Genomic DNA, 21,103 nt, shown 5'->3' with positions numbered 1-21,103 from the left:
AGTATGACCTTTTCAGAATGCCAGCGAACGTTACAAGCAGTCGCGTGACAGCAGAAGAGGCGACGGATACGAGCCCTTATCCACGCGCGCACAGCTCCCGTGAGGCACAAGTTATGATTACGAGCGGCCGCAGTGCCAAGGGACATAAATTTTAGGGCCGCTTCGGCCGACATGCTCGATTGAAGTACGAAATTGGAGTCGTCGACTGCACGGCGTTTAATAAGGACTACGTCGGCGTCGTCGTCGTCGATATCGGCGATGTGGATCAGCGGGGGACTTTGCAAGGATCTGGAACTGACAAGGTCGAGGACGTCGTTTCCTCGAGATACGTCTGATGGCACTTTACGCACTCGCTCGCTTTTGGACGAACTAATTCTTCAATAACAGAATGATGAAGCAAAAATAATCGTGCTGCTGGCTAATATCACGAGGGTTTCGATAATAGGACAGCGCGTTTCAAAGACTACAATGCCTGTTTCAATCGACGTAATGGAGGAGAAAGGTATTGTCGCGAGGTTCAAACGATTCAGAGGTATTGTAATATCAGTTAAAAGATTCTAATCTGAGAAGACGCTATATTAATGGATATTAAAGAGAAATTCTATGTGCTTTCTTGCACACTGCATCGTTGTTATCATCAGTAATCCTGGATCTGCAAGCTCGTACAAAGAGGCGAACCACTACTTTAAGCTATAAATATGGATTCTATTAGATTAAGCGACCGCCGTTCAGAGGCTTTGCCAAAAATCCGATAGATTAAAGCAAGTTGAATATACATTTGTGGCCATTATACTTGCCACGTGATGCAGATGTATATAGCTTGTAATCCCTGCGATATATTAAATGACCTGTTAAATTGGTTTATATATTATATCTATAACACTGTTAAATTATATGTAATGAAGGTAATGGCGAATATGTTTAACACGCGCGCGTTGGTTTTTGGATAATTGTGCAATTTGAATTAATTTTCGTGTCCATGCAATAATATTCAAATTTTAGAAAGCGTACTAGCAATCTTCGCAAATGTAATCATGCTAACCGAAGCACGCATAATCACGAGAGTTCGGTGTAAAGCTTTCAGTCTTGACATAAATTCATTAGCGTCACGCTAACCGGAGCACGCACAGACGCACGCGTGTATAGTGCCCAGATGTCTGAAATTCGTCAGAGCGGAAACCAGTTTCTCTCATATTATAATACATTATTGTCACTGCATCTATCATCCACCATTAACGAAAATTGCTGCATGCGAAGAGAATTTTCACTTTTTATTCTGAGACTCTTTTCGTGCATATTTTCAAATAATATTTCTGAAAAATGTCGTCACTTGACATTCTTGTGAAATTTTCAAAGCTCTCTCTTTCGCTCATTCATATTATTTAATCATATCTCCGACATGTCGGGCTGAAATGTCGTCGTATATTAGAATGAAGTCTAATCACATAAATCGACAGAAGAGGGGTGGTGATTTATCGCGCATAATCAGGGCTAAAAATAATCCTAACGGCGTCGTGCCTTACTCATGTCTCGTTTCGATCCATTTTCGCACCACCGACGTCAACCCCTTATTCGAGGAATTATGGAACGGAACTCGGGATCACGTTGCAATATAGCCGGCTGTTTTATTCCGCCTGCGTGGGACGTTTCTGAGGGCGATCTTTAAGATGTGCTCCCTATTTTTTTACACGTGCTACGCATAAATATTCAACGAGATACAAGTGCCTATACGGGTGGCTACCTACGCAGGCTTTACCGCCTACCATCACCGTAATGCGATCTTTTTTAGTACATGCAAAATTACGCTAATGCAATATCATAAAAGATCCACCCGTTCCCCCGGGCGAGCTTCTTTTCCGTTGAGAATGTGAAATTATGAGGAAAGCCAGCATCAGAAATGCAATACATCCGACTCTTCAATTCGCAAAGGGATGTATCGTTGTGGCGATCATTTACACCATTACGATCCTCTGCGAGTGCTCGCGGAGAACGTTACATTTTTCTTGCTGCAACAATCTGCGGAATTTTCGAGCGTCCATTAAATATCACTTTATTCGTGAAATATCTTTGACCGTAAATGCTGATAACGTGCGTCGTACAGCCAACCCCGAAAAGTGAGATTTATTGCAGGATTCCAATACCACGATCTTGGGAGCATCCTCGAGACGCACTTGAGTGTACGGGCGACTTGAATCACGCGAAATTGGAATATTAGATTACACTGTGCGCTAATTACGCGTCGCACATTCAATCGACGCTGAGTCGCGACTCGTCGCCGCCTTCGCGCCCTTCGCTCCCTTCGCAATAAGAACGCAATTCGAAGGACAAAGGCGTGGTGAAATCTCATGGACGAACGGCGGGACAATGGATGCATTTCTACCTTTCAATTGTCATATCAAGCATGACATTGCGCGTAGAAACGCAGTTCGCTCATGTCAATGCATCCCCCGGAGTGGCCTCTGACATGCTGGTCGTACGGGTGCGATAACAAATATACGAAAAGACCGTATTCTTCGCGCGCGCTCGCCGAAATCACGTACAAAAGTTGTCATACATGTTCGTCGCTGTTCGAAAGTACGCTTGAAATTTTCAAAGAAAATCTTGCATAAGCTTGAGCAGAATTCTAATATTTGCCCGCAGCCGGTGATAAATGGCGACTTTGGGACCTGAAGGCGATCGTTCCTGGAGGCCTTTAGCGTGTGTGTGTATGTGTGAGCGCGCACATGTATTTGTGCATGTCGTGACTATAACTGAATGAGAATCCGTTACATAATTTCGACGGGAAGACGTTACGCAACTTTAGAAAATTTATGAAAGGTTCTATGGAAGATCTAGTCTACCTAGACGCAAGATAATAGTGATTTGTAATTCTGAGATTTCTTTCACACAGGTCGCGCGTGCAATGTTCTCCATTATCTTATGTCAAGAGACTGAATTATTCGCCGAGCCTCTTGACCGCGCTCAGGGCATAAAGTTGATACTTCAATACTCTCCACATAGATTCGTTGCTCGCGGCAGCGCGCATAAGTAGGATCGGCTCAAAGTCCCTTCGAGAGGAAAGTTCCCGAGCTTAATGTAATGCGTTGGAAAGATTGTGCGCGGTCAATGCCAGAGCCATACATTGGAAAATGGTCGGGCACACAGCGGAAGCGCGCGCATGGTCGGTCGATGATGCCGTGCTTATATCCTGAAAAAAGTTGGAGGTGAAAGCCTTCCTCTGTCCGGATATATTAATACCCTTCGAAGAAAAACTGGAGCACCTCTCTTCGATGCCGGGTATGCCTTTGACAGATTGTCCACGGAAATTTCGCAGAATTGATGGCGGAGTCTGCGAGATGACTCCCAACAGCAGATTCAATTCGGATTTATATTGTGTATATTGTGTTAGCGGTATACAGTTCCGTGCCCTTTTCGCTTTATCTTTGGAAAACTGTCTCGAGAGTCCTGCAAAATCATACGTTTTCAAAGCCAGAATCATACGTTTTATTTGAAGTGTGTCGATTTCTTCGTACGAACTTCTTGTCGTCGAGATTTACTTTTATTGACCGTTCACCCGTAATCTTTGACTTGTTCAAGTTAACAGCAGAGATTTGCCCGCTCCTTTTGTTACGTAAAAGTACTTTATTGCGGTGGACCACTGCTGTTACGATATCACGATGTTCCACCGGAGAGATATAACGATTCCATCGAGAGCGAGATGACTTTGAGGAAACTCATCGATCGCGCGTGTTCAATTTTTTTTTCGTGAACTTGAAACTTGAAAAACTGCTTTTCTACAATTTTATGGTGAATTAATCGGGTGTTACCATTAGCTGCTGGGTCATCGATTTAAGAGGCGATTAAAAAATTGCGAGCGACGTTATGCTCACTGGAGTATTTTACATAAAGTGTCGTCTCGCTTGTGCCATTGCGGAATAAATTTATAAAGCAACCTGAATTTCCACAAATATATGAAATATATATAAGAAAATGTTAAAAGTCAATTTCGATGCAAATCATTGTGCGAATCTTTGGAGAGGTGTCAAACATTCGCCAGCGCAGTCGTTCCAATCAGAATTCACAGAATCGCAAATTAATGAAATTAATTATGCGGATAGAGCTCCCTGATGATTTGCATAATTAAATTGCTCTAAATGAAGCATACACTCGCATTTAGAATTACGCTGGTGTAATTATCGTTTTCCATTTGCTAGTTTTTGCCACGCAGAGTATCATTCTTCACAGTCACAAACGTGTTCGCGGTAGGAAAAAGAGAAAGAAAAAAAAACAAGAACATGTGGCGCACTGTCGACCTTTTAACATCACGTGTAAACTTTAAGATTGCACACGTTAATTAACTTTAATGTGTCGCCGCGAGGTTTTTGTCGGCAACGACCGACGAGCTAATCGCATTTCCAATTACTCGCGGCAGGAAAAACTGCGTCGCTTCTGTCGCGTTCGCTCCTCCGTTCATAACCGAATCAGCAGCCTCAGTTCTGAACGGATGTTAGCCGTTACGAAATTCAGGTTAACCGCTGATATATAGAACAACACAACGTCGAAGCATTCACGTGCAGGATCCCGCGAATCCCTGACCTATATCCCTTAAAACATCGTATCGCCATTATGTGCGCCGCCTCTCACCCTCGCATTCTCCCACACGTGTGTGAAACACACGTACACCGTGTACACCGCACACGTACATTCGTGTATGTATTTTTTTTGCGTATATAAATTTTGCGCATCCTCCTTTCTTTTTTTTTCCTTTTTTATTTTTGTCGCACATTCGGGATTGCATATGCACCGAATGTCGTCGCACGCCGTTCTCCTGCAGATAGGGAGCGAGCGGAGGAAATCACGGTATTGCTCTTATTCGTAAAGGGACCGGTTTCCTTTACGGATAAGCCACTTCCGGGAGACGGAAGCCCGTTTCTCCCGTAGCGTTGGAATCCGATAAAATTTTGGCCCGAGAAACTCACCCGTTCTAACAGAGTGTAAATAAAATCGTAAAAAAGCGCGCGTTTAGTCGTGAATCTGCGCTTTTTTAGCGGGCCTAGAGATGTGCCATTAGGAAATGTTATCAGGAAAGTGCTGTTGGGGAAAGGAAAAGATTTCGTGTGTCCCGTGAATTACGTTTATCGACTTTTCCAAATTTTCCCTGATAACGTACGTCGTCTCCTTAGGAAACTGGCACGCGACGTAATGGTGCACGTTGTAACGAATGATCCTGCCATCATTCTCGCAGCAGATATAAATCCTCATTAACTGTTTGCGTGACTTCTTGCGGAATATGTAAGATTCAAGATGATTCGCGTTACGCTGAATACCATTTTCACAGAATGCCCTTCGGGTCTCTCAGAAAAGTTGCGACAAAATTTTCCGCAGAAATTCCGTGCGACAATTCCGCCGAGAATTGCGCGCGGTCCATGCTCGAATATGACACGCACGTAACATACGCGGGGAATGGCGTCTATATATTTAGTGATTATGTAATAGAATAGAAGTTTCTTCCAAGCAAGTTCTAAGTCGCTCAAGTTCCAGAGTCGGTTTAGTTTGCCACGAATGTAGAAGCAGTTACATGACGAGGCTGTGGAAGTGTTGTGGGAGAGACTTTGGATCCGATTATGGAGTTTTGAAACCCGGTTTCCGTATCGGGTGCACTCCGCATTCGAAGAGTACTCCTTCCTGTGTAAGTTAATTGTTTATTATGTGTCCTCTATTAGATGTGAGTGCTAATAGTGAAGATGCACACGTATGCGTACGTTGGCTTGATGAGACTTTAACCAATCTTTGCTGCAATACTTGTCCACAAATAATTTGCGACACACTTGAGTTTTTGGCACACTTGATAATTAATAATTAATTGTTCCGCTTGATTGATCAATGTTTGATGAAAGGAATTTTGTAATTTTTGCCATAGTTGTTCAGGCATCTCATATGGACGCGATTAAGAGGAAAGTGGAGGCAATTATTGTGTTTGCGTGAGAGTGGCTTACAAGCTCTCTCGCAAATGTAGCAAGAAGTTGGCGATCAAACGAAGCTGATTTCGAATTGGAGCGCATCCAAGAACTTTTAGCTAATAACGAGCAGTAGAGAGAGAGAGAGCTGGTCGGTTACTGGTGCGAGTTTATTTCGCCAACGAGATTAATCTTCATCTCGTGGCACTCGAACACTATTAAATTTTCGCGTTTTGTTGAACGTCATCGCCGTGCACATGAATCATTACGTCACGTTCAACAAAGCGGAATAATTATCGATTGTTTACAAATATGTGGAAATATTGCATGATATAAACATGTTGTCGAGCAGGAAAAACCTATCCTCTTGAAATTCGGTGAAGATAATTAAAGTCAAACGATTTACGCACGGCTGATGCTGTACGTGTCGCGCATACAGAAGTTCCAGCAAACAGAGGCGAAACTTTATCGATTTTGTCATGATTTTGTTTATTTTATCAAACACTCGCTCAACCTCATCGCCATGGTGATACATCACCGTGTGAGAATCGATTCGCGTGTTCGCACGCGGTCGTGCACCGCTGAAATCGCTGCTCGCTTCGGGATAAATCCGGAAGTGCACTGCCTCGGATTCGATAGAAATAATTAAACGCGTTGGTGAAGCTTGTAATGAGGAGAATTAATTATAATTTGAAGCCTGGCATTCTCTCTTTCAGCGGGCGCGCGTGCGTTTATGTATCGGGAATTCAATATTACTTATAAAAGCATCATGCAAAATTAATTATTGTGCCGCCATATCGCGCGAGCGGTGGGCGTGTAATTAAATTACAAAAACAGAAGGTTGTTATAGTTTGCAATAACGCCGTCCTCCTTAATCCGATGAATGCACACGGGGATGCTTAATCAACGTCGCGGGGGAGGAGAATCCACTCCCTGACTGTTACCGGAAACATCGGCGAGCAATTTCCGTGGCGGAGCCCCCGCAGACGTCTGTTGTTTGCGATATTTGCGGTTTGTTATGTAGCAAGCATGGGATAGCAACTATGGCACTGCTTATCCCCGGCGTTGATACTAGACTATGTACTCTGAGCTATAATATACGTTATATTGCACGTCACTCACGCGCAACTTGGCCGTGCGAGATGCATATAGTATCGAACTTAAGTTACTGCATTAATAAACAGCTCGGCGAGTAATCAAAGATGCGTAACTGTAATCCTGAAGTCGAAAGTAAGAAATACTTCCGGAAGACGACTTCCGCGAGTGAATTACTTTTGATCGAAGTGCACATGCAAATATATATACGTACGCGCGTATATATGTATATTTGATATCGAATATCAGACGGTAATGCTCACGCAATGTTTCAACGTTGAGAGGCAACATTGTCGAGCAAGGTAAAACGCACTTTTCACGCATTTTAAATGGGGGGAATACGGTAGGTTGATTTAATCAAGATGTTTTTTTTCCAGTTTTGACCATCTGTCACGCTGGATACGTTTGTGTCAGGAATCGTGACGCACACAAATTGTCAATGTCACATGATTAATTCGCAATGGCCCGTAGCCTCATTGGACGTTAATAAACGAGGCTTTAGATCACCGGAGACCAAATATCCCATCAAATCAGCGTTCTGCCAGTGCGGCGTGTTCAACCAGTTGGCTGATCGCGCGGAAGATGATATGAACTCGAGTTTCAGTTAGTCGAATACGTCGCTTTAAAGCACCAATTTGCTGCGTACGCAAGCCCCAACTGGCGGTGTACTGGTCTCGCATATAATTTTGCCAGCATGAAGATGAGAGACGGCGCACGATAATATATCAGGAAATTCAATAGTGTATATGTACGTGCAACTCGATAGAGCGGCATATGAGTTTCGGCAAACAAAGTAATTCGGGACATGATATCCCAGCGCACAAGTCGTAAATCGCGAAACGTTTCACGGTAGGGTGATTTAACAAAGTTGCAAATTTATCACCGCTTTGCCATTTAAATGAATTTCTATTGCGCGAATAAAAAAATTGTGCGAGTCTCTAGTTACGTAAGACTTTGACGAGAGCGCCAAGGCACGATTATAAAACGTCAGCGTAACGTCGTTTGCAGAATTCTACGACTCAATTTGCATTCATGTCAAGTGAAACACCTCGAGTGAAGAGCGACATGATATTCCACGCTGGCAAGTTCGGCGTACTGCCGGAAACGCGATCAAAAATTGATAGCGAGAGGTACAGTGCCAACGATAGAGGAATTATTGATGATCTTCTGGAAACTAGTTCCCAGTTTAGCCAGTCAGAGAATTTCCACTCTTTCATTCTCTTTAAACGTACGTTTAATCCAGATTAAAGACATTTTAATTATTAAAGCCAGGCAAATTGGTGTATTAAACATTACTCCTTATATACGGCTCCTCCTAGCTTATACATTCGAAAGCATTTACGAAACAATTAATCTACTTCTCGTGCACATCGCACAAGCGCAGATAAATGCACGTACGAACTCGGGATTTCCGATGAAAAATACCCTGGAGAAACATTGAAATAAAATCACCGAAAATGCTCCGAGTTTTTATACTAAATAAAAACCGCATTGAATCCCACAGCGTCAAATCGGCGTAAAGCCGCCCCGCCTGGCAACTCGCATCATCCCCAAGCTGTAAAAACAAGCCAAGAAATTTAATTTCGCTGTGGCTTGAGTGGCGATTCACTTGGAAGATTACACGGGGTGGGTTTTGTCGCTGTGCCGGCTTTCCCTCGTGCAATCGGCAACCGGAGAATAATCACGATCCGGAATTTTACTTTAATTAACCACGTCCGGATATTCGTCATTCGCGGCGGCGAGCTCTCTTCATTATATGGCAACTGAGAGTGCCTCGTTTCTTCAACCCCGCGAGGAAGGAACCTTTGAATTAAAAGCGCTGGCATGTCGCTCCGTCACGTTTTTTGCCGTCTGCTCGAGGGATCTTTGCCGTCGAGTACAAGTCGCTCGTGTGTCCAGCGGTCCAGATGCAGCGCACAAATGTCCCGCCAGCAACTTGTAGCTGTCAAGCGGGTATATTTCTGACACTCCACTCTTCCACGAGAGCAAGAGGAAAACCCAGACGTGACGACGACGCAACTCGATATAAGAATCCGTTTCTTTATTTTCTATACAAATTCCAGAACGTGTCCGAAAGAGAGAAATTCTCAACTACTTCGCGGGAAGCTTCTCTGCCGTGGATGCTGCAATTCACGCGCAAGGATTCCGTTTCATGGATAACTTTACGTGCAATACCTTTTTATTTTACGAGCGCGACGGATGCATGCACGTGTGGCAAGTGAATCTTTTTCTTTCTCTCTTTCTGCAAATACTTTTATTTTGCATTCCGTCTCGGCTCTTTCTTCACGCGTCGCGCCACTCGGGGAGAAAAATATTTAAGTTAACGGAAGAACGCGAAGCACTGGCTGTGCATCAGATAACCCGGTACGCGATGCGAAGCATATACCAGAAATGAACGTGACAAGATGGCAAAACACTGGATATCGGACAATGCCGGGAGCGGATAGAACGAAGTGCATTTTCGACGCCCACGCCAGCCGTCCCTCGAGGCGAAGGGTGGTGGTGAAAGAAACGCCGCACACAAGAAACTTACGATCTCTCTTTTTATTATACCGTCACCGATGTCCTTGCCGAGCTGCACTCCTGTCGACTGACTACCTTGCCTCGCTCATGGAGTTTCCTCGCCCCGTTTTACAAGCGTCCTCGCGGCATTTAGCCGCTTCCGTTCGTTGTTCTTCCCAGAAGCGACTAGAAGTGGGTCGATAATCATTTTCCTCAGGATGACGTGTCGCAAAAATAAAATAAAAGTATCACCGCTCTATCAACAAGCTTTCTCGGAATTCGTATTCCTTTATAGCCCTTCCTTCAGCCCCTCACGCGCTGCGCCCCTCGTAGGGCTAAAGAAAAACGTGTATATTTTCGTATCATATCATTTATCATCATGCGAAACACGGGAAAGTATTATTATTCTACGAAAAATATATGATGGAAATTACAAAGTCTACGAAGTGGATATTCCGACAAGTCCACGAAGAACGATAAGAGTCGCGGTGCTTCAGTTTGTTGACAGTCTGCTGACAGGGCGAGAAAAATACCGACTTGTCCAGGTGCGAATTCACGAATCCTACATCTGAAATACTTTTCGCCGTGTCGTGACTACCCTTCACTGGGAACTGCCAGCAGGACGACAAGGGATACGATCGATGAGCGCTGTTTCGCCATCTGTTCCCCCGGACCGCTTGGGAACTCGATTCGACGCTCTACACTTCGTGCATAACTTATTCGAGGACGTGCTAAGCGTATTAGAGCGTTTTTACGCTCGGTCAATGGGCAAAGATTTACCGACTCGCACGTAATTTCGGCATACACCCGTTCGCCCATGCCCGAATAAATATTGAACGCGTCAATTATCATTATCCCATTGCAGAAACGTGTCCAATTTAGGAGTGTTTTGCCGTGGCTGCTGACAGAACCGTTGACGTAAGCGGCAAATTATCGTACCCACTCAAATCGCTCCCACACGTTGTTATTTACAATTATCCATAGGGGAGTTTCCGTGCAGCTAGAGAATGCGAGGCACAAGGACTGCGAACGTGATCAAACGGTAATGAAATTTCAACGAACCGATTGAAATCGGAGTTCTTTTGTACGACAACTGCAGTTTATGGAATAATTGTTATCACCGTCGCCGGTGATTAATGTTCGACACAGCGCTGATGAATGACTGCTGTTTAAACGGAGATAGCTCCACAGAATGCGCGGCATCAACAGTAATTATTATGTACTTTATGATTTCGGTTAAATCGGTTAATTATCGATGCGGCACATTATTGGAGATTCGCTATCGATCGTGATGGTTGCGTCGCCGTTGAGCCTCGATGCGATGCTGAATAGGGTGTACATATTTTTCATTAATTTCCCCCATCCCGAACAAGCCTCAAAGATATTTAAGTAATTGAAATGCTGGGCACATCGAGACAAATTCCTCGCGTGAAGAGTCGGACTCATTCGGCACGGAGGCGCACGTAAAGTACACTTCAAAGCAACGTGCTATGACCTGCATTCCGCTTTTCATATTGTTTCCAGCGCGGCGACTTTTCCTCCATCGCGGGGCGACAGCAGCAAACTTCCAATGCGATATCGCGCAATGGTAAACAACAACAGCGGTGGCACCGTTTCGAATAATTTGATGGGAAGGAATCGCACCGGGATAGCAATTTCAATAAATAATTGCGGGACTGTAAAATTTTTTAAATTCCTCGAGGGATATCTTGAAAATTGATTTGCTTTGCTTGTTGACAATGTCGCAAGCATGATAAGTCCGTTCGTAGTGATGAGACAAAATTGGTCCTCAATTATCAGAATCTGTGGAAAGAGAATTAGCGTTTTCTGCGACGTTCCGCGACATTTTTTTTCGTGAATCCGTTCTCGTTGACAATGTGGCGAAATTAGCGTTTACTTTTAAAAGGATTGGAGTGCCTCCACGGCCACAGAACGTACGTCAAAAGCAATTAAACTACAATCGTGCCTAATGGCGAGCTAGCTAACCGCTTCCACACCAGCGAACAGTGGCGGGTGCCACTACGTAGTAAACGAGTACGATATGAGGTCGTATGGGTGAGTAAAGGGACGCGGATCTGCACGTGTACGTGTGACCTCGAAGGCGCGTCATGAACTGATTTAGTTTGATCGAAACTGTAATTCCGCGAGATGGGAATGAGCGTGGACGCATCGAGCGCGGGAGCGCAAGATTGAATAAATAATCAATAACGCGGAGGATGCTGAGAACAGGTCCATTGGGAGGGCGGTAGGCAGGATGAGAGAAGAGACTAGTGTAATAATCGAGGACGCAATTTTCTCAAGAAGTCTTGATGAAAAGGAACGTACTCGCGCGTGACTCCGCTGATGAACGAAATGTTTGCGCAGATAACAATACAGAAGAAAGTAGAGATACGCGACGGAGTCTCCCATTACGATGTTGATTCTGCCGGAACAGACGTAACTCGGGAAATCAACCGTTTACGGATACGGAATTTTCTCATGCGTTCCGGTAACATGTGCGTGTATCGCAGTGTATCATCTTGAGAATACTCGTGTCGCTCTTAGACGTAAGTCAGAATCGGTGCCTGAAATTTCTGCTCTGCTCAGGACTCTCGTCTATTTCTCCGACACCTGCGAGTGAAACTAGAAAAGCAATATCTCTTTCTCTCAGAGACAAAAGTGGGTTTCACGTAACAAGGAAAAATGGGGATTCAGGGAACGTTATTTAATCTTCAGTCTTTGGCTTGTTTCAAGGCGCGGTAATTCGCGACCGCGACGGATTTCAAAGGAGCCTAACAGCATCGGAAATGCCCGTTTTGCCAGGCGACTCGCAATTAATACTCCTTTCAGTTTCCGTTACCCTTCTCCGTCAGGGTTAATCCCGTTGCACGTTAAGCTTACACAGAGTTAATCTTGCTTCGATGTATCGCCGTTACCGCAAACGCCTCCGCATCGGGCGGGAGCGAAGGGGGTGGCGGCAATTATACACTGTTCGCAACACGAAGCAATTAAGCACTGGTATTGCAATTGCATTTTGCGTGCACTTGAATAAAGTCGGCCGTCCCTTAAGCTTCGGCCGATCGTACGCAACCTGTAAAATTGTGCGTGCACCCACAACGGCTTTACACACGTGAATTACGCCCCTGTCAGCGATTTCACAGTATTGATATCGCGCTCGGGGAATTATGTAGCGCATAATAATAATTATTTCGATAAAACAAGGTATTTTTGGCAATAACGGAGTAGCCGATCGCGTAACAATTACGGTACACCGCGTACGTAAATCAATAGAATTCTCCATGCGCGGGAATACAATTTGTAATGGTCGCTTTGTCGACGGTTCGATGAATACACAACAAGTGGAGAGCATGCCTTTCCATTATTTCGATCATTAAAATCAAATTAAATCACTTATTGCACCGGTCGGGCAATTAGCGTAAATATTGTATTCGCTTTCCGATATTATAGTCGATCGTGAGTCACGCTCCTTGTACGTAAACGACGATATCGATAACGTATCTACATGCGGAATTATTACGAATGCGTGCACGAGCATCGTAAACAATTGTAAACAACTGCGCTTCTGATCGTTAAATATTTGACGAGATTGTAAAACCAACGTGGCACGTGGTTCTCACCGGAATGCCGGACAAATGCAATTGTGGGTAACTGCATTGCGTGCGCGAGACAGTGAATGATTTACCTCATATCGCTCTTTCTCTCTCTCTTTCTTTCGCTTTCTCTCTCTTCCTCCCTCGATCACTGCCAATTTTTTCGCGACTGTTCGCTCCGCCGGTGAATGTGCGAAATACAGCTTGTCCGTACCCTCATGTGCCCGAAATACGCGGGGGAGCATTGCTCAAATGTCAAATTAACCGCCGCTCCCGGCGAAAGCCAGAGTTTCTGCATAATTGGAAATTCCGACGTTTGTTCTTCTGATGCCTGAGTGCTGCCACGGGACAATCGGTAAACGCGAAGCAATTGTACTGACTAATTGGCGGTTTTACGTTGATCCCCCAATTATAATATCACGAGACCGGAAAATGTAAAGCAGCAAATGTATTTTAGCACGTGTCGTTTCGTTAAACATTTGCAGTAAAGTTTTTCACTCACACGGAATACTATTATACCGTATTAAAAATTTATGCAGCTGAACGTCACGTGTACTTTGAATGTGTAAAATCAAGTCTCTCGAACGAGGAAAAGCTGTACATTTTTCGCAAGTTCAGAAGAATCATATTTTTTTATACTAGTATTTAAAATATCATTCTGATTGAAAGGTTTAGAGGATTTTTTCATCCTGTTCATCTGCTTATGTAAAGTATCGTCTCGTTGTGTTTCGTTAACGAGTTCGTCCAGGTGCGTTACTTCCCTCTGTTCTTCTTGAGAGTTCTACCGATTTTCTAAAAGCAAATCGTCCGCCGCGTTAAATGTATTATTTCGCAAGATGTACCTTGCGCTGTGCAAATTGAAGAGAGAAAGAGAGAGGGAAACGGCAACTCCCTCCGGAAAACAATCCCCTTTTGCGGGAAATGGAGGTACTCCGTATCCGCAATTACAAAGTTTATCTATCTCGTATAATTTATACTTTGTAAAATATACAAGAGAGAGAAAGAGAGAGAACGAAAAGTTGGCTGTAATCGTTAGCATGGAGAGAGCACGTAAAGGCCTCGTCACGGTGAATTTTCGCGCTCGAGGAGAGTTTCTCGGATTTCATAGGACAGCCGGCTTATCCGTCCCTTCCCTTGGAAATACTAGTGAAGAAAGATACGGTAACGGAATTTGTCCCGTGCACCTCATCTTTACGCTTCTTTGATACGAAACGTGATCTCCAGCAGGAGTGACACGCCAGCAGTATCAAGTATCGCGTCTCTCTTCTTTCCGCCTGGCATGACAAATTTCTGGGGTATCATCTCGTGAACGGGGGAGGTCAAGCAGCGTGATATGCAAAACCCGAATCGTCGCTCGATCGCTTCGTATCGGTGCCACGGATCCCATGGAATATAGGAATACCACAGGAATACGACTCCACCAGCATTTCTTACAGCATTTTATTTCGTACTTTCTGCCTTTTATAATCTTTATAAACTCCATGGTAATCTTAGTTTTATTCTTGTATTCGCCAGAACCGAACGGTGTCGACGGTGACGACCTCAACATCGTCATCGAGCATCGTTATCGAGATGTTGGAACGTGGAAATTACCGTCAAACTGCCGATTTCGTTCAGGCACCATGCGTGCACCGAGATGATTTGGGGATGATTCCGGTCTGGCAAACATAATTACGTTATTACGGATCATAGTGATTTGTGCGACTCTTGTGGTCCGACAAGATAGAAACGGAAAGTCTTGACAACGGAAATACCGTCTGCGGTAAAAATGCACACGATACGTCCAAGAATAGCAAAGAGCTTTGCGAGAAAAAGAGCGAGAGGCAGAAGAGAACACAGAGGAGAAGCAAAGAGAAGGAAAGCGAGAGAGACAGAGGTAGAGACAGATAAATAGAGAGAGAGGGAGAAAGCAAGAGAGCGAGAAGTACCACGACCAGGATCGCTGGTTAATCCAAGTCTGATGCATGATAGCCGAGGCTGCCACTTGCTGGCTGTCACCCTCGCCAAGTCGTGAAAATGACACACGGTCGAAAGTAGAGAGATAACAAGGCAGATTTCAGCGTGGGAGGAGAGGAGAGGGAGAGCCGATGAGCTCTCGAGGTGCGTCACATCGGATCGCGACACTTGAAAACCACGGAAACACCATGACTTTTCACTCCAATCGCATGTCCACTTCTCACACATGCCGTCGTCCGAGCGTGGCTTCGATTTCACCCCTCGTGGAGCTGCAGCGTGAAACTCGACAAATCCATTTCCGGCGAGTTCTCAGTCAGGTATTACGATCCAAGCAAAATATAAATACACACAATTTCACTTATTTCTGCGCCATATCGAGGCCACCGTTACATTACAGTAGCTCCTCAATGAATTTTCAGTTTAACAATTCAATCTTCTTGCTTCTCGTATGATGTTGTTCTCGTTGATGCGTGCGACATGCGTTAACGGATAATTCGACATTGAGTGGAACAATCACCAGTAATTACAATAAATTAATGTAATGCTAAATCGTATACATTCGGTATCGTTCATGACAATTTCAACATGAAAATTTTACGCATGTTTAACATCGTCGACGAGCTACCACGACACGCGTGCATTAACTTTTATTAGGTAAATTTGACGCAGAGGTACTTGTCTGCAAGGTCTGTTTTCCGGGTGAGGAAAACATGACTTGTGTAACTGTTCCACTCAACGACTCAATTAAGAAGAGAAATTAAGAGGAGAGAAAAAACAGTCGGAAGAATGATGGATTACGCGAATTACGCGCGGTTGCTTTATGCTTGTTCTCGCAACATATCAACGTCCGTGAGAGCTGTCGATTGCTCCGAGTGCACGGAATTACTTACGGCGTCCGATCGATAACTAGAGATCACTTTTTACATGTTCATTGCGCTGCAAAACGGAGACCGTAGTCACGGCTTTTGGCGACGCACTCGTTTTGTTAATGAGATGTGAGCCTTTTGGAGCTAATTAGCGGAGATTACGAGAGATGATGAATCGATATCCGATTTCCGTTTCTGCGATTCGCTCTCTTCTGCAATAATATGACAAAAAGTGTATTTCTATTTCTAAAGCAGCGCTCCGTGTTCCGTCGTGGATTAAAAATGCTAATAATTGCAGCAAAGCGTTCTTCATAGACATTATGGCGAAGCGTTAGAAGAAACGTTGGTTTCCACTATTCTGCAAGCAGAAAACTCGCGTTGCATGCAATGCAAGCCTCCTCGGGAAAAAGTCCGCGACATAAGCCAGTACAAATATTTCAGCTGAACGATGATATCGCGAAAGCAGAGGAGCATCAAAGTTGAAAAATCCAGTGGACAAACGGTTCTTCTTACAGTTTCATACAAAAATCATCAAAGTTTTATTTTTGCTTTCACGTTTACTAGAGAACAAAATATTCATTTTTCTGCCAATTGGTAAATTTGCATAAAAAGTTGCAATCGGTTTTATCTGAATCGACGAGTGAAGGTGATTTTAAGGATTAATTATGCATTGATTCGTTAAACGTAATAGTAGTACTTCCTGTGTACACAAATATACATGAAATATAGATATAAAAAAAGATTGAATTATGAGAAGATGCTAATAGAATTTTTTATTTGATCAGGAATACAGAAAACAAATGTTCGTATAAAGCACTGTTTATGCACAACGGAACACGAAGATTAATAAGATTACACCAATCAATCGTTGAAAAATGATCTTTGGGATACCTTCTAAGGCAGTATTCGCAGCCGAAAGAGTTTAGCATCGTTTCACGACGACAGAGTAAGTACGTTGGTAGTAACATCTTTGTTAAGTCGCTTTGTTTCTTACGCATGGTTTAGAAAGTTTATTTGCCTCGTCAAATACACCTTCTAAATCGGACGACTTCTGGCACGCTTCTAACCCGTTATCGATTTTTTATACTCATGCAGCAGCTGTAATATTACAATAATTGCGACATTAATACCAATTGATCAGGTTTGCATCTTGTCGTCATTACAATTGTTTTCGTATCGTTAATCAGATTAATACGAGCGCGTGTGGACTCGCCGCTCGGTTGTTTCACTATAATCTCTTACATGTCAAAGCACTCTGCTCGTATCACACAATTCTCTACTCTACTCTACTGTACTCTAAATACATTCCATTCCAACTAACAATAAATGAAATTTCATTATGTACCGTGAATATGGATTGCTCTAAACTAATGGCGACTCGTACCCCCGTTGGGAGGGAAAAGATCCTTTTCGGGTGTACGAGCACCCTTTCTGGACTTGTACTTTGGCGGGAGTAATTACCTGAGATCGTTGCCTCTGGATCTTCTCATGCCACGTGGCGGATGTCGCGGAGGCGGCGTGCATCTGCAGTCACAGTGCATCACACACAGTACGACGCTGGTCGCGACAGTCACTACGAAAGGCGCCGCGAAGAAGTGCATAATGATAGCGATCTGTGCCTCGCGATTATAGTTCGCCATCACTATGCTGCCGTTCACCCGGCTGTAATGGCAGGGAAACCTCACGCCCTCGTACCCAAACTCGCGGGTGAAGTTTTCGCAATCGACATCCGGCGGGTATCCGCAGCCCTTGATGTTCACCAGCAGCACCGCCTCGACGTCCCCCGGGGAGGACACTGCTCAACAAGAGATAGTTTACAGGGAAGATTAGCGTCGGCGAAATTTGAATTTTTATCCTCGCCAAATGCGCATGCAATCTGTAACGCTGATCTACCCAATCGGAACGTGTTCCAATTTCTCTTCGATTTCCCAGGTGGTATATTCTATGTTATACGATCAAATAACGATAGAGAAGAAGGTAGCGGTATGACACATTTATCGGATCTTGAATTTTACTTCGGATTTTGCCCCAGTGATGTAAATCACGTGGACTGTTCACGTATTTAACAATCTCGTATTCGTCAAGTCGAAACAAAAATTATGCAAATATTCATATCTACCACACTTTTGCCTCGTCCCTCTACGTTCTTCTCTGTACGCGTTACATCACATCGAATCCTCTGTATCCATTCAGTATTCATCCAATTTCTAATTTTATCGCCTCTCTCGTCAAGCGCTTCTACTAAATGTAAAAGCAACTGTGCAAAAAGACCTCGTGAAACGTCTAGATACGTCAAGTGACGTTAAGGTATCCGACTCAATGATCATCCTACCGGCAGTGACAGCGGTCGTGGCATTCGCAGTGATGTTTCTGCTGGCGGTGTCGTTCCCCATAGTGGCATTACTCCACGGCGCATAAGTAACGTAAATGTGGGTGCACCTGTACATGTCACTGGTGCACCCCTCGCGACACGAGCTCCATGTGCAGTTGAAGAGGCCGGCGAGTTCCTCGCGCCGCGACGTTGTGCAGACCACCGGCTCCGGCGAGAAATCGGCCGCTAGGGTGCTGATGGCCGGGTCGACGTAGAGCGGCACCAGGAAGAGGAGGGCTGCACCGCCTGAGGTAGCGACGAAGGCCAGGGCTGACGTGGCGTAAAAGTTAAACCGCTGACGGCAGGTACGCCGTGGCGGTCGGCGCCGCGACGCGCCGAACCCAAGCTCCAACAGCTTGCGACGACGTAGCTCCCGCGCGTGGAAGTCGTGGCTGTCGCCGTCGCCGTCGCCGTCGCCGTCGCCGTCGCCGTCGCCGCTGTCCCGACGCTGGTGCCCCCGATCTTGATCGCTCTGGCACTGGCTGCAGCTCGCCTCCAGCAGGAGTTCGGAGCTGCTTCCGCGCATCACCCAACAGCTGGCTCGAGAGGAGGACGACGCGATGCGGGGCTGAGCTTCTTCCGCGACTTCTTCGTCGGATGGTACGGGCTGCTGCTCGACGCTCGATTCTGCGACGGCTCATCGAGCGCCCCGATCTTACAGGCCGATCATCGCTTCTCCGTAGGCCGTGGCGCGATTCATGGAGTTCTCGATCATCCAGGATCAACTGGCGCGCAGACACGCGTCTACCATCGCTTTTCGCGGGGACGACGCGTCCGGCAATGGACGGCGGGTGATCAAGTGAGCTCGATACCGTCTTTCACTAGGAAGCATTGAGAGCGAGGCCGTTTATTAGCTCGATGTTTCGAAACGGTGCGATGTTTCATCGAACGATGCGAGTTACTCGAGTACAAAAACTAAATGTAATCTGCGACGATGACGAAAATGTAATTTGCCTTAGCCAAGATCTTTGGCGGATAATTTTCCGTTATCGTTTCTTGGACGAATAATCTATCATTGTGAGCTTTCCGTTCCTCGAGACGGTCTCGAGAAACACCATGAAGAACGATCTTGCGATCGATGCGGCGCGGCCGAGAAAGCGCCAAGCACGCCGATGAGTTTTCCTCAGGATATTACGCCAGATCGGGAAATTCGATTACCACCGCAGCTGCATTTTCAGGTCCGCGGTTTGCTCGAGTACGTACTTATAAATCTCGGCATTGTGTAGATAGGCCACGTACGGCTCCTCCTCGAGTACCTCTCGATTCTCTTCGTCCACTTTTCAGTTCTTGCTAGACAGTCTCTGCCTAAGCGCTATACATGGCGACCTTGTACTCTCGAGGTTCTTTCAGGCTATCAAATTGAGTCAATCGATCACGGCCTTTCAACCGCTGCCGTTTTGTAGGAGAAATCGTGCATCTCGATAATGCGCGCGTAGCTCTTCGCACACGTATGAAAAATGTTCGGGGAAGGCAGCGATCTCTCCGCGTTAGAAAAATCGCGTGTTATCTCTGAAATCTTTAGTTAGTCCGTTGATCCCAAGTTAGGCCTGCTGTTCGTTTTCTTTTTGGTGTCGGTAAGGCGCACGTTGTGGTATTTGAACGGCGGACATCGAGTCAAAGGGACCCGATATGTCGCGTTTGTAAACCTATGACGACCGGATCGACTGTGTCTAATCCCCCTCTGCGTGTCGGTTGCTCGCGAGCTCGAGGAGCTGATCGTAATTATGTTACAGGAAGCCACAATTGTCAACGATATTTTCTCCGCTAATGAAGGCGCTTTTCATCCGGATCAGCGACGGTATATCGCCACACCGCTCGCAATCAACAGTCCTTGCAACACCCGACGATCTGCCACGCGCTCCAGATCGATCGTCTGCCTACCAAACAGTGAGTAACTCGCGACGCACCCTTATGATTCAGAACCCGCGCGCGAGAGCCCCCACCGTGAATCCTGATGGTGTTCCATCAGACACGATCTTGATCGTCCCGCCTGGTTCTCGCACCCTAGAACCATTCACGGTAACTTTACAGTGTCCCGCGCTTGAGCTCGCATCTGCAACTGGTTGCCCAGCCGCTGCTGCGGGTTCTTGGCATCAGCACCGGTCAAATCGATCCCTTGGATTCCTCTTGCACGCACTGTCTCCCTCGCGAACCGACGATCGATCCGCCGCTGTTGATCCTTCCTGGATGCACGGGACACACACCGATCGCCGCGATCGGTGATCTCGTTGATCCTGCGAATTTGGGGAACGTTTCGATGAAGGCTCGCAAGCGCGATAGGACCGACAGATGTTCACAGGGCCTTCTCCTCCCGCGTCCGAGCACTTGCGCGTTCCTTGCGAGTGCCGTCCGCCTCGCGGATCGCGGGTTAAAGCGTGACTATTCGACCACCTCGGCGAAGAGTCCTCGACAGGACGGACCGTGGTCCGAAGCGACAGGGCGGGGTTCTAGGCGCGCATGAGCGACGAGTACAACCCCTCGCCCTTGTACCCCATCGTGCCACCCCCGCGATTTTCCTTGTTTACGCTCCTGCCTGTCCCGCCTTGCTTCCTCCGCTCTTCTCTACACAGTGTTTCATACTTACTGTATGATATTTTACGTTTCAAACTTGGGGAAAGCCATTGACTTTTTTTCACATGCATTTTAAACGATGTAATATCTTGATGACCATAAAATCCAGTTGAATCGAAATTGTTAATTAAGTTAGATGACACAGATGAGAATGCCATTACATGCAGTTATAATTAATTCTCACAACTGTAAAATTATATTTAATATTAACAAAGC

The 21,103-nt window shown here is 45.5% G+C and overlaps 1 protein-coding gene and 1 long non-coding RNA gene across 23 annotated transcripts in view; one reads left to right on the top strand and one right to left on the bottom strand.

Moving 5' to 3' along the window:
* Window positions 1-8,446, top strand: part of LOC105276872 — a 30,231-nt gene extending 21,785 nt beyond the window's left edge. Inside the window, exon 3 of the long non-coding RNA XR_002193103.2 lies at window positions 17-8,446. This is a non-coding gene — a long non-coding RNA (uncharacterized LOC105276872). The remainder of the gene's footprint in view (window positions 1-16) is intronic.
* The window catches only part of LOC105276874 (protein tipE), a 42,340-nt gene extending 21,237 nt beyond the window's left edge, over window positions 1-21,103 (bottom strand). For 20 of the 22 annotated variants that reach the window (XM_026968558.1, XM_026968560.1, XM_026968552.1 and 17 more), the window contains exons 1-2: window positions 18,278-18,842; window positions 17,407-17,740 (exon numbers count right to left, since the gene is read on the bottom strand). In XM_026968558.1, the coding sequence (XP_026824359.1) occupies window positions 17,407-17,740; window positions 18,278-18,842 (899 nt within the window). Of the gene's footprint in view, window positions 1-14,553; window positions 16,158-16,692; window positions 17,044-17,406; window positions 17,741-18,277 lie in introns of those variants that run through there. The other 2 variants (XM_026968564.1, XM_011334851.3) reach the window with 2 other exon arrangements.

This window comes from Ooceraea biroi, chromosome 3, assembly GCF_003672135.1.
Source record: "Ooceraea biroi isolate clonal line C1 chromosome 3, Obir_v5.4, whole genome shotgun sequence".
NCBI lineage: Eukaryota > Metazoa > Arthropoda > Insecta > Hymenoptera > Formicidae > Ooceraea > Ooceraea biroi.
Note: the sequence above shows the minus strand (reverse complement) of the source record. Positions and strands in the feature narration are given on the sequence as shown.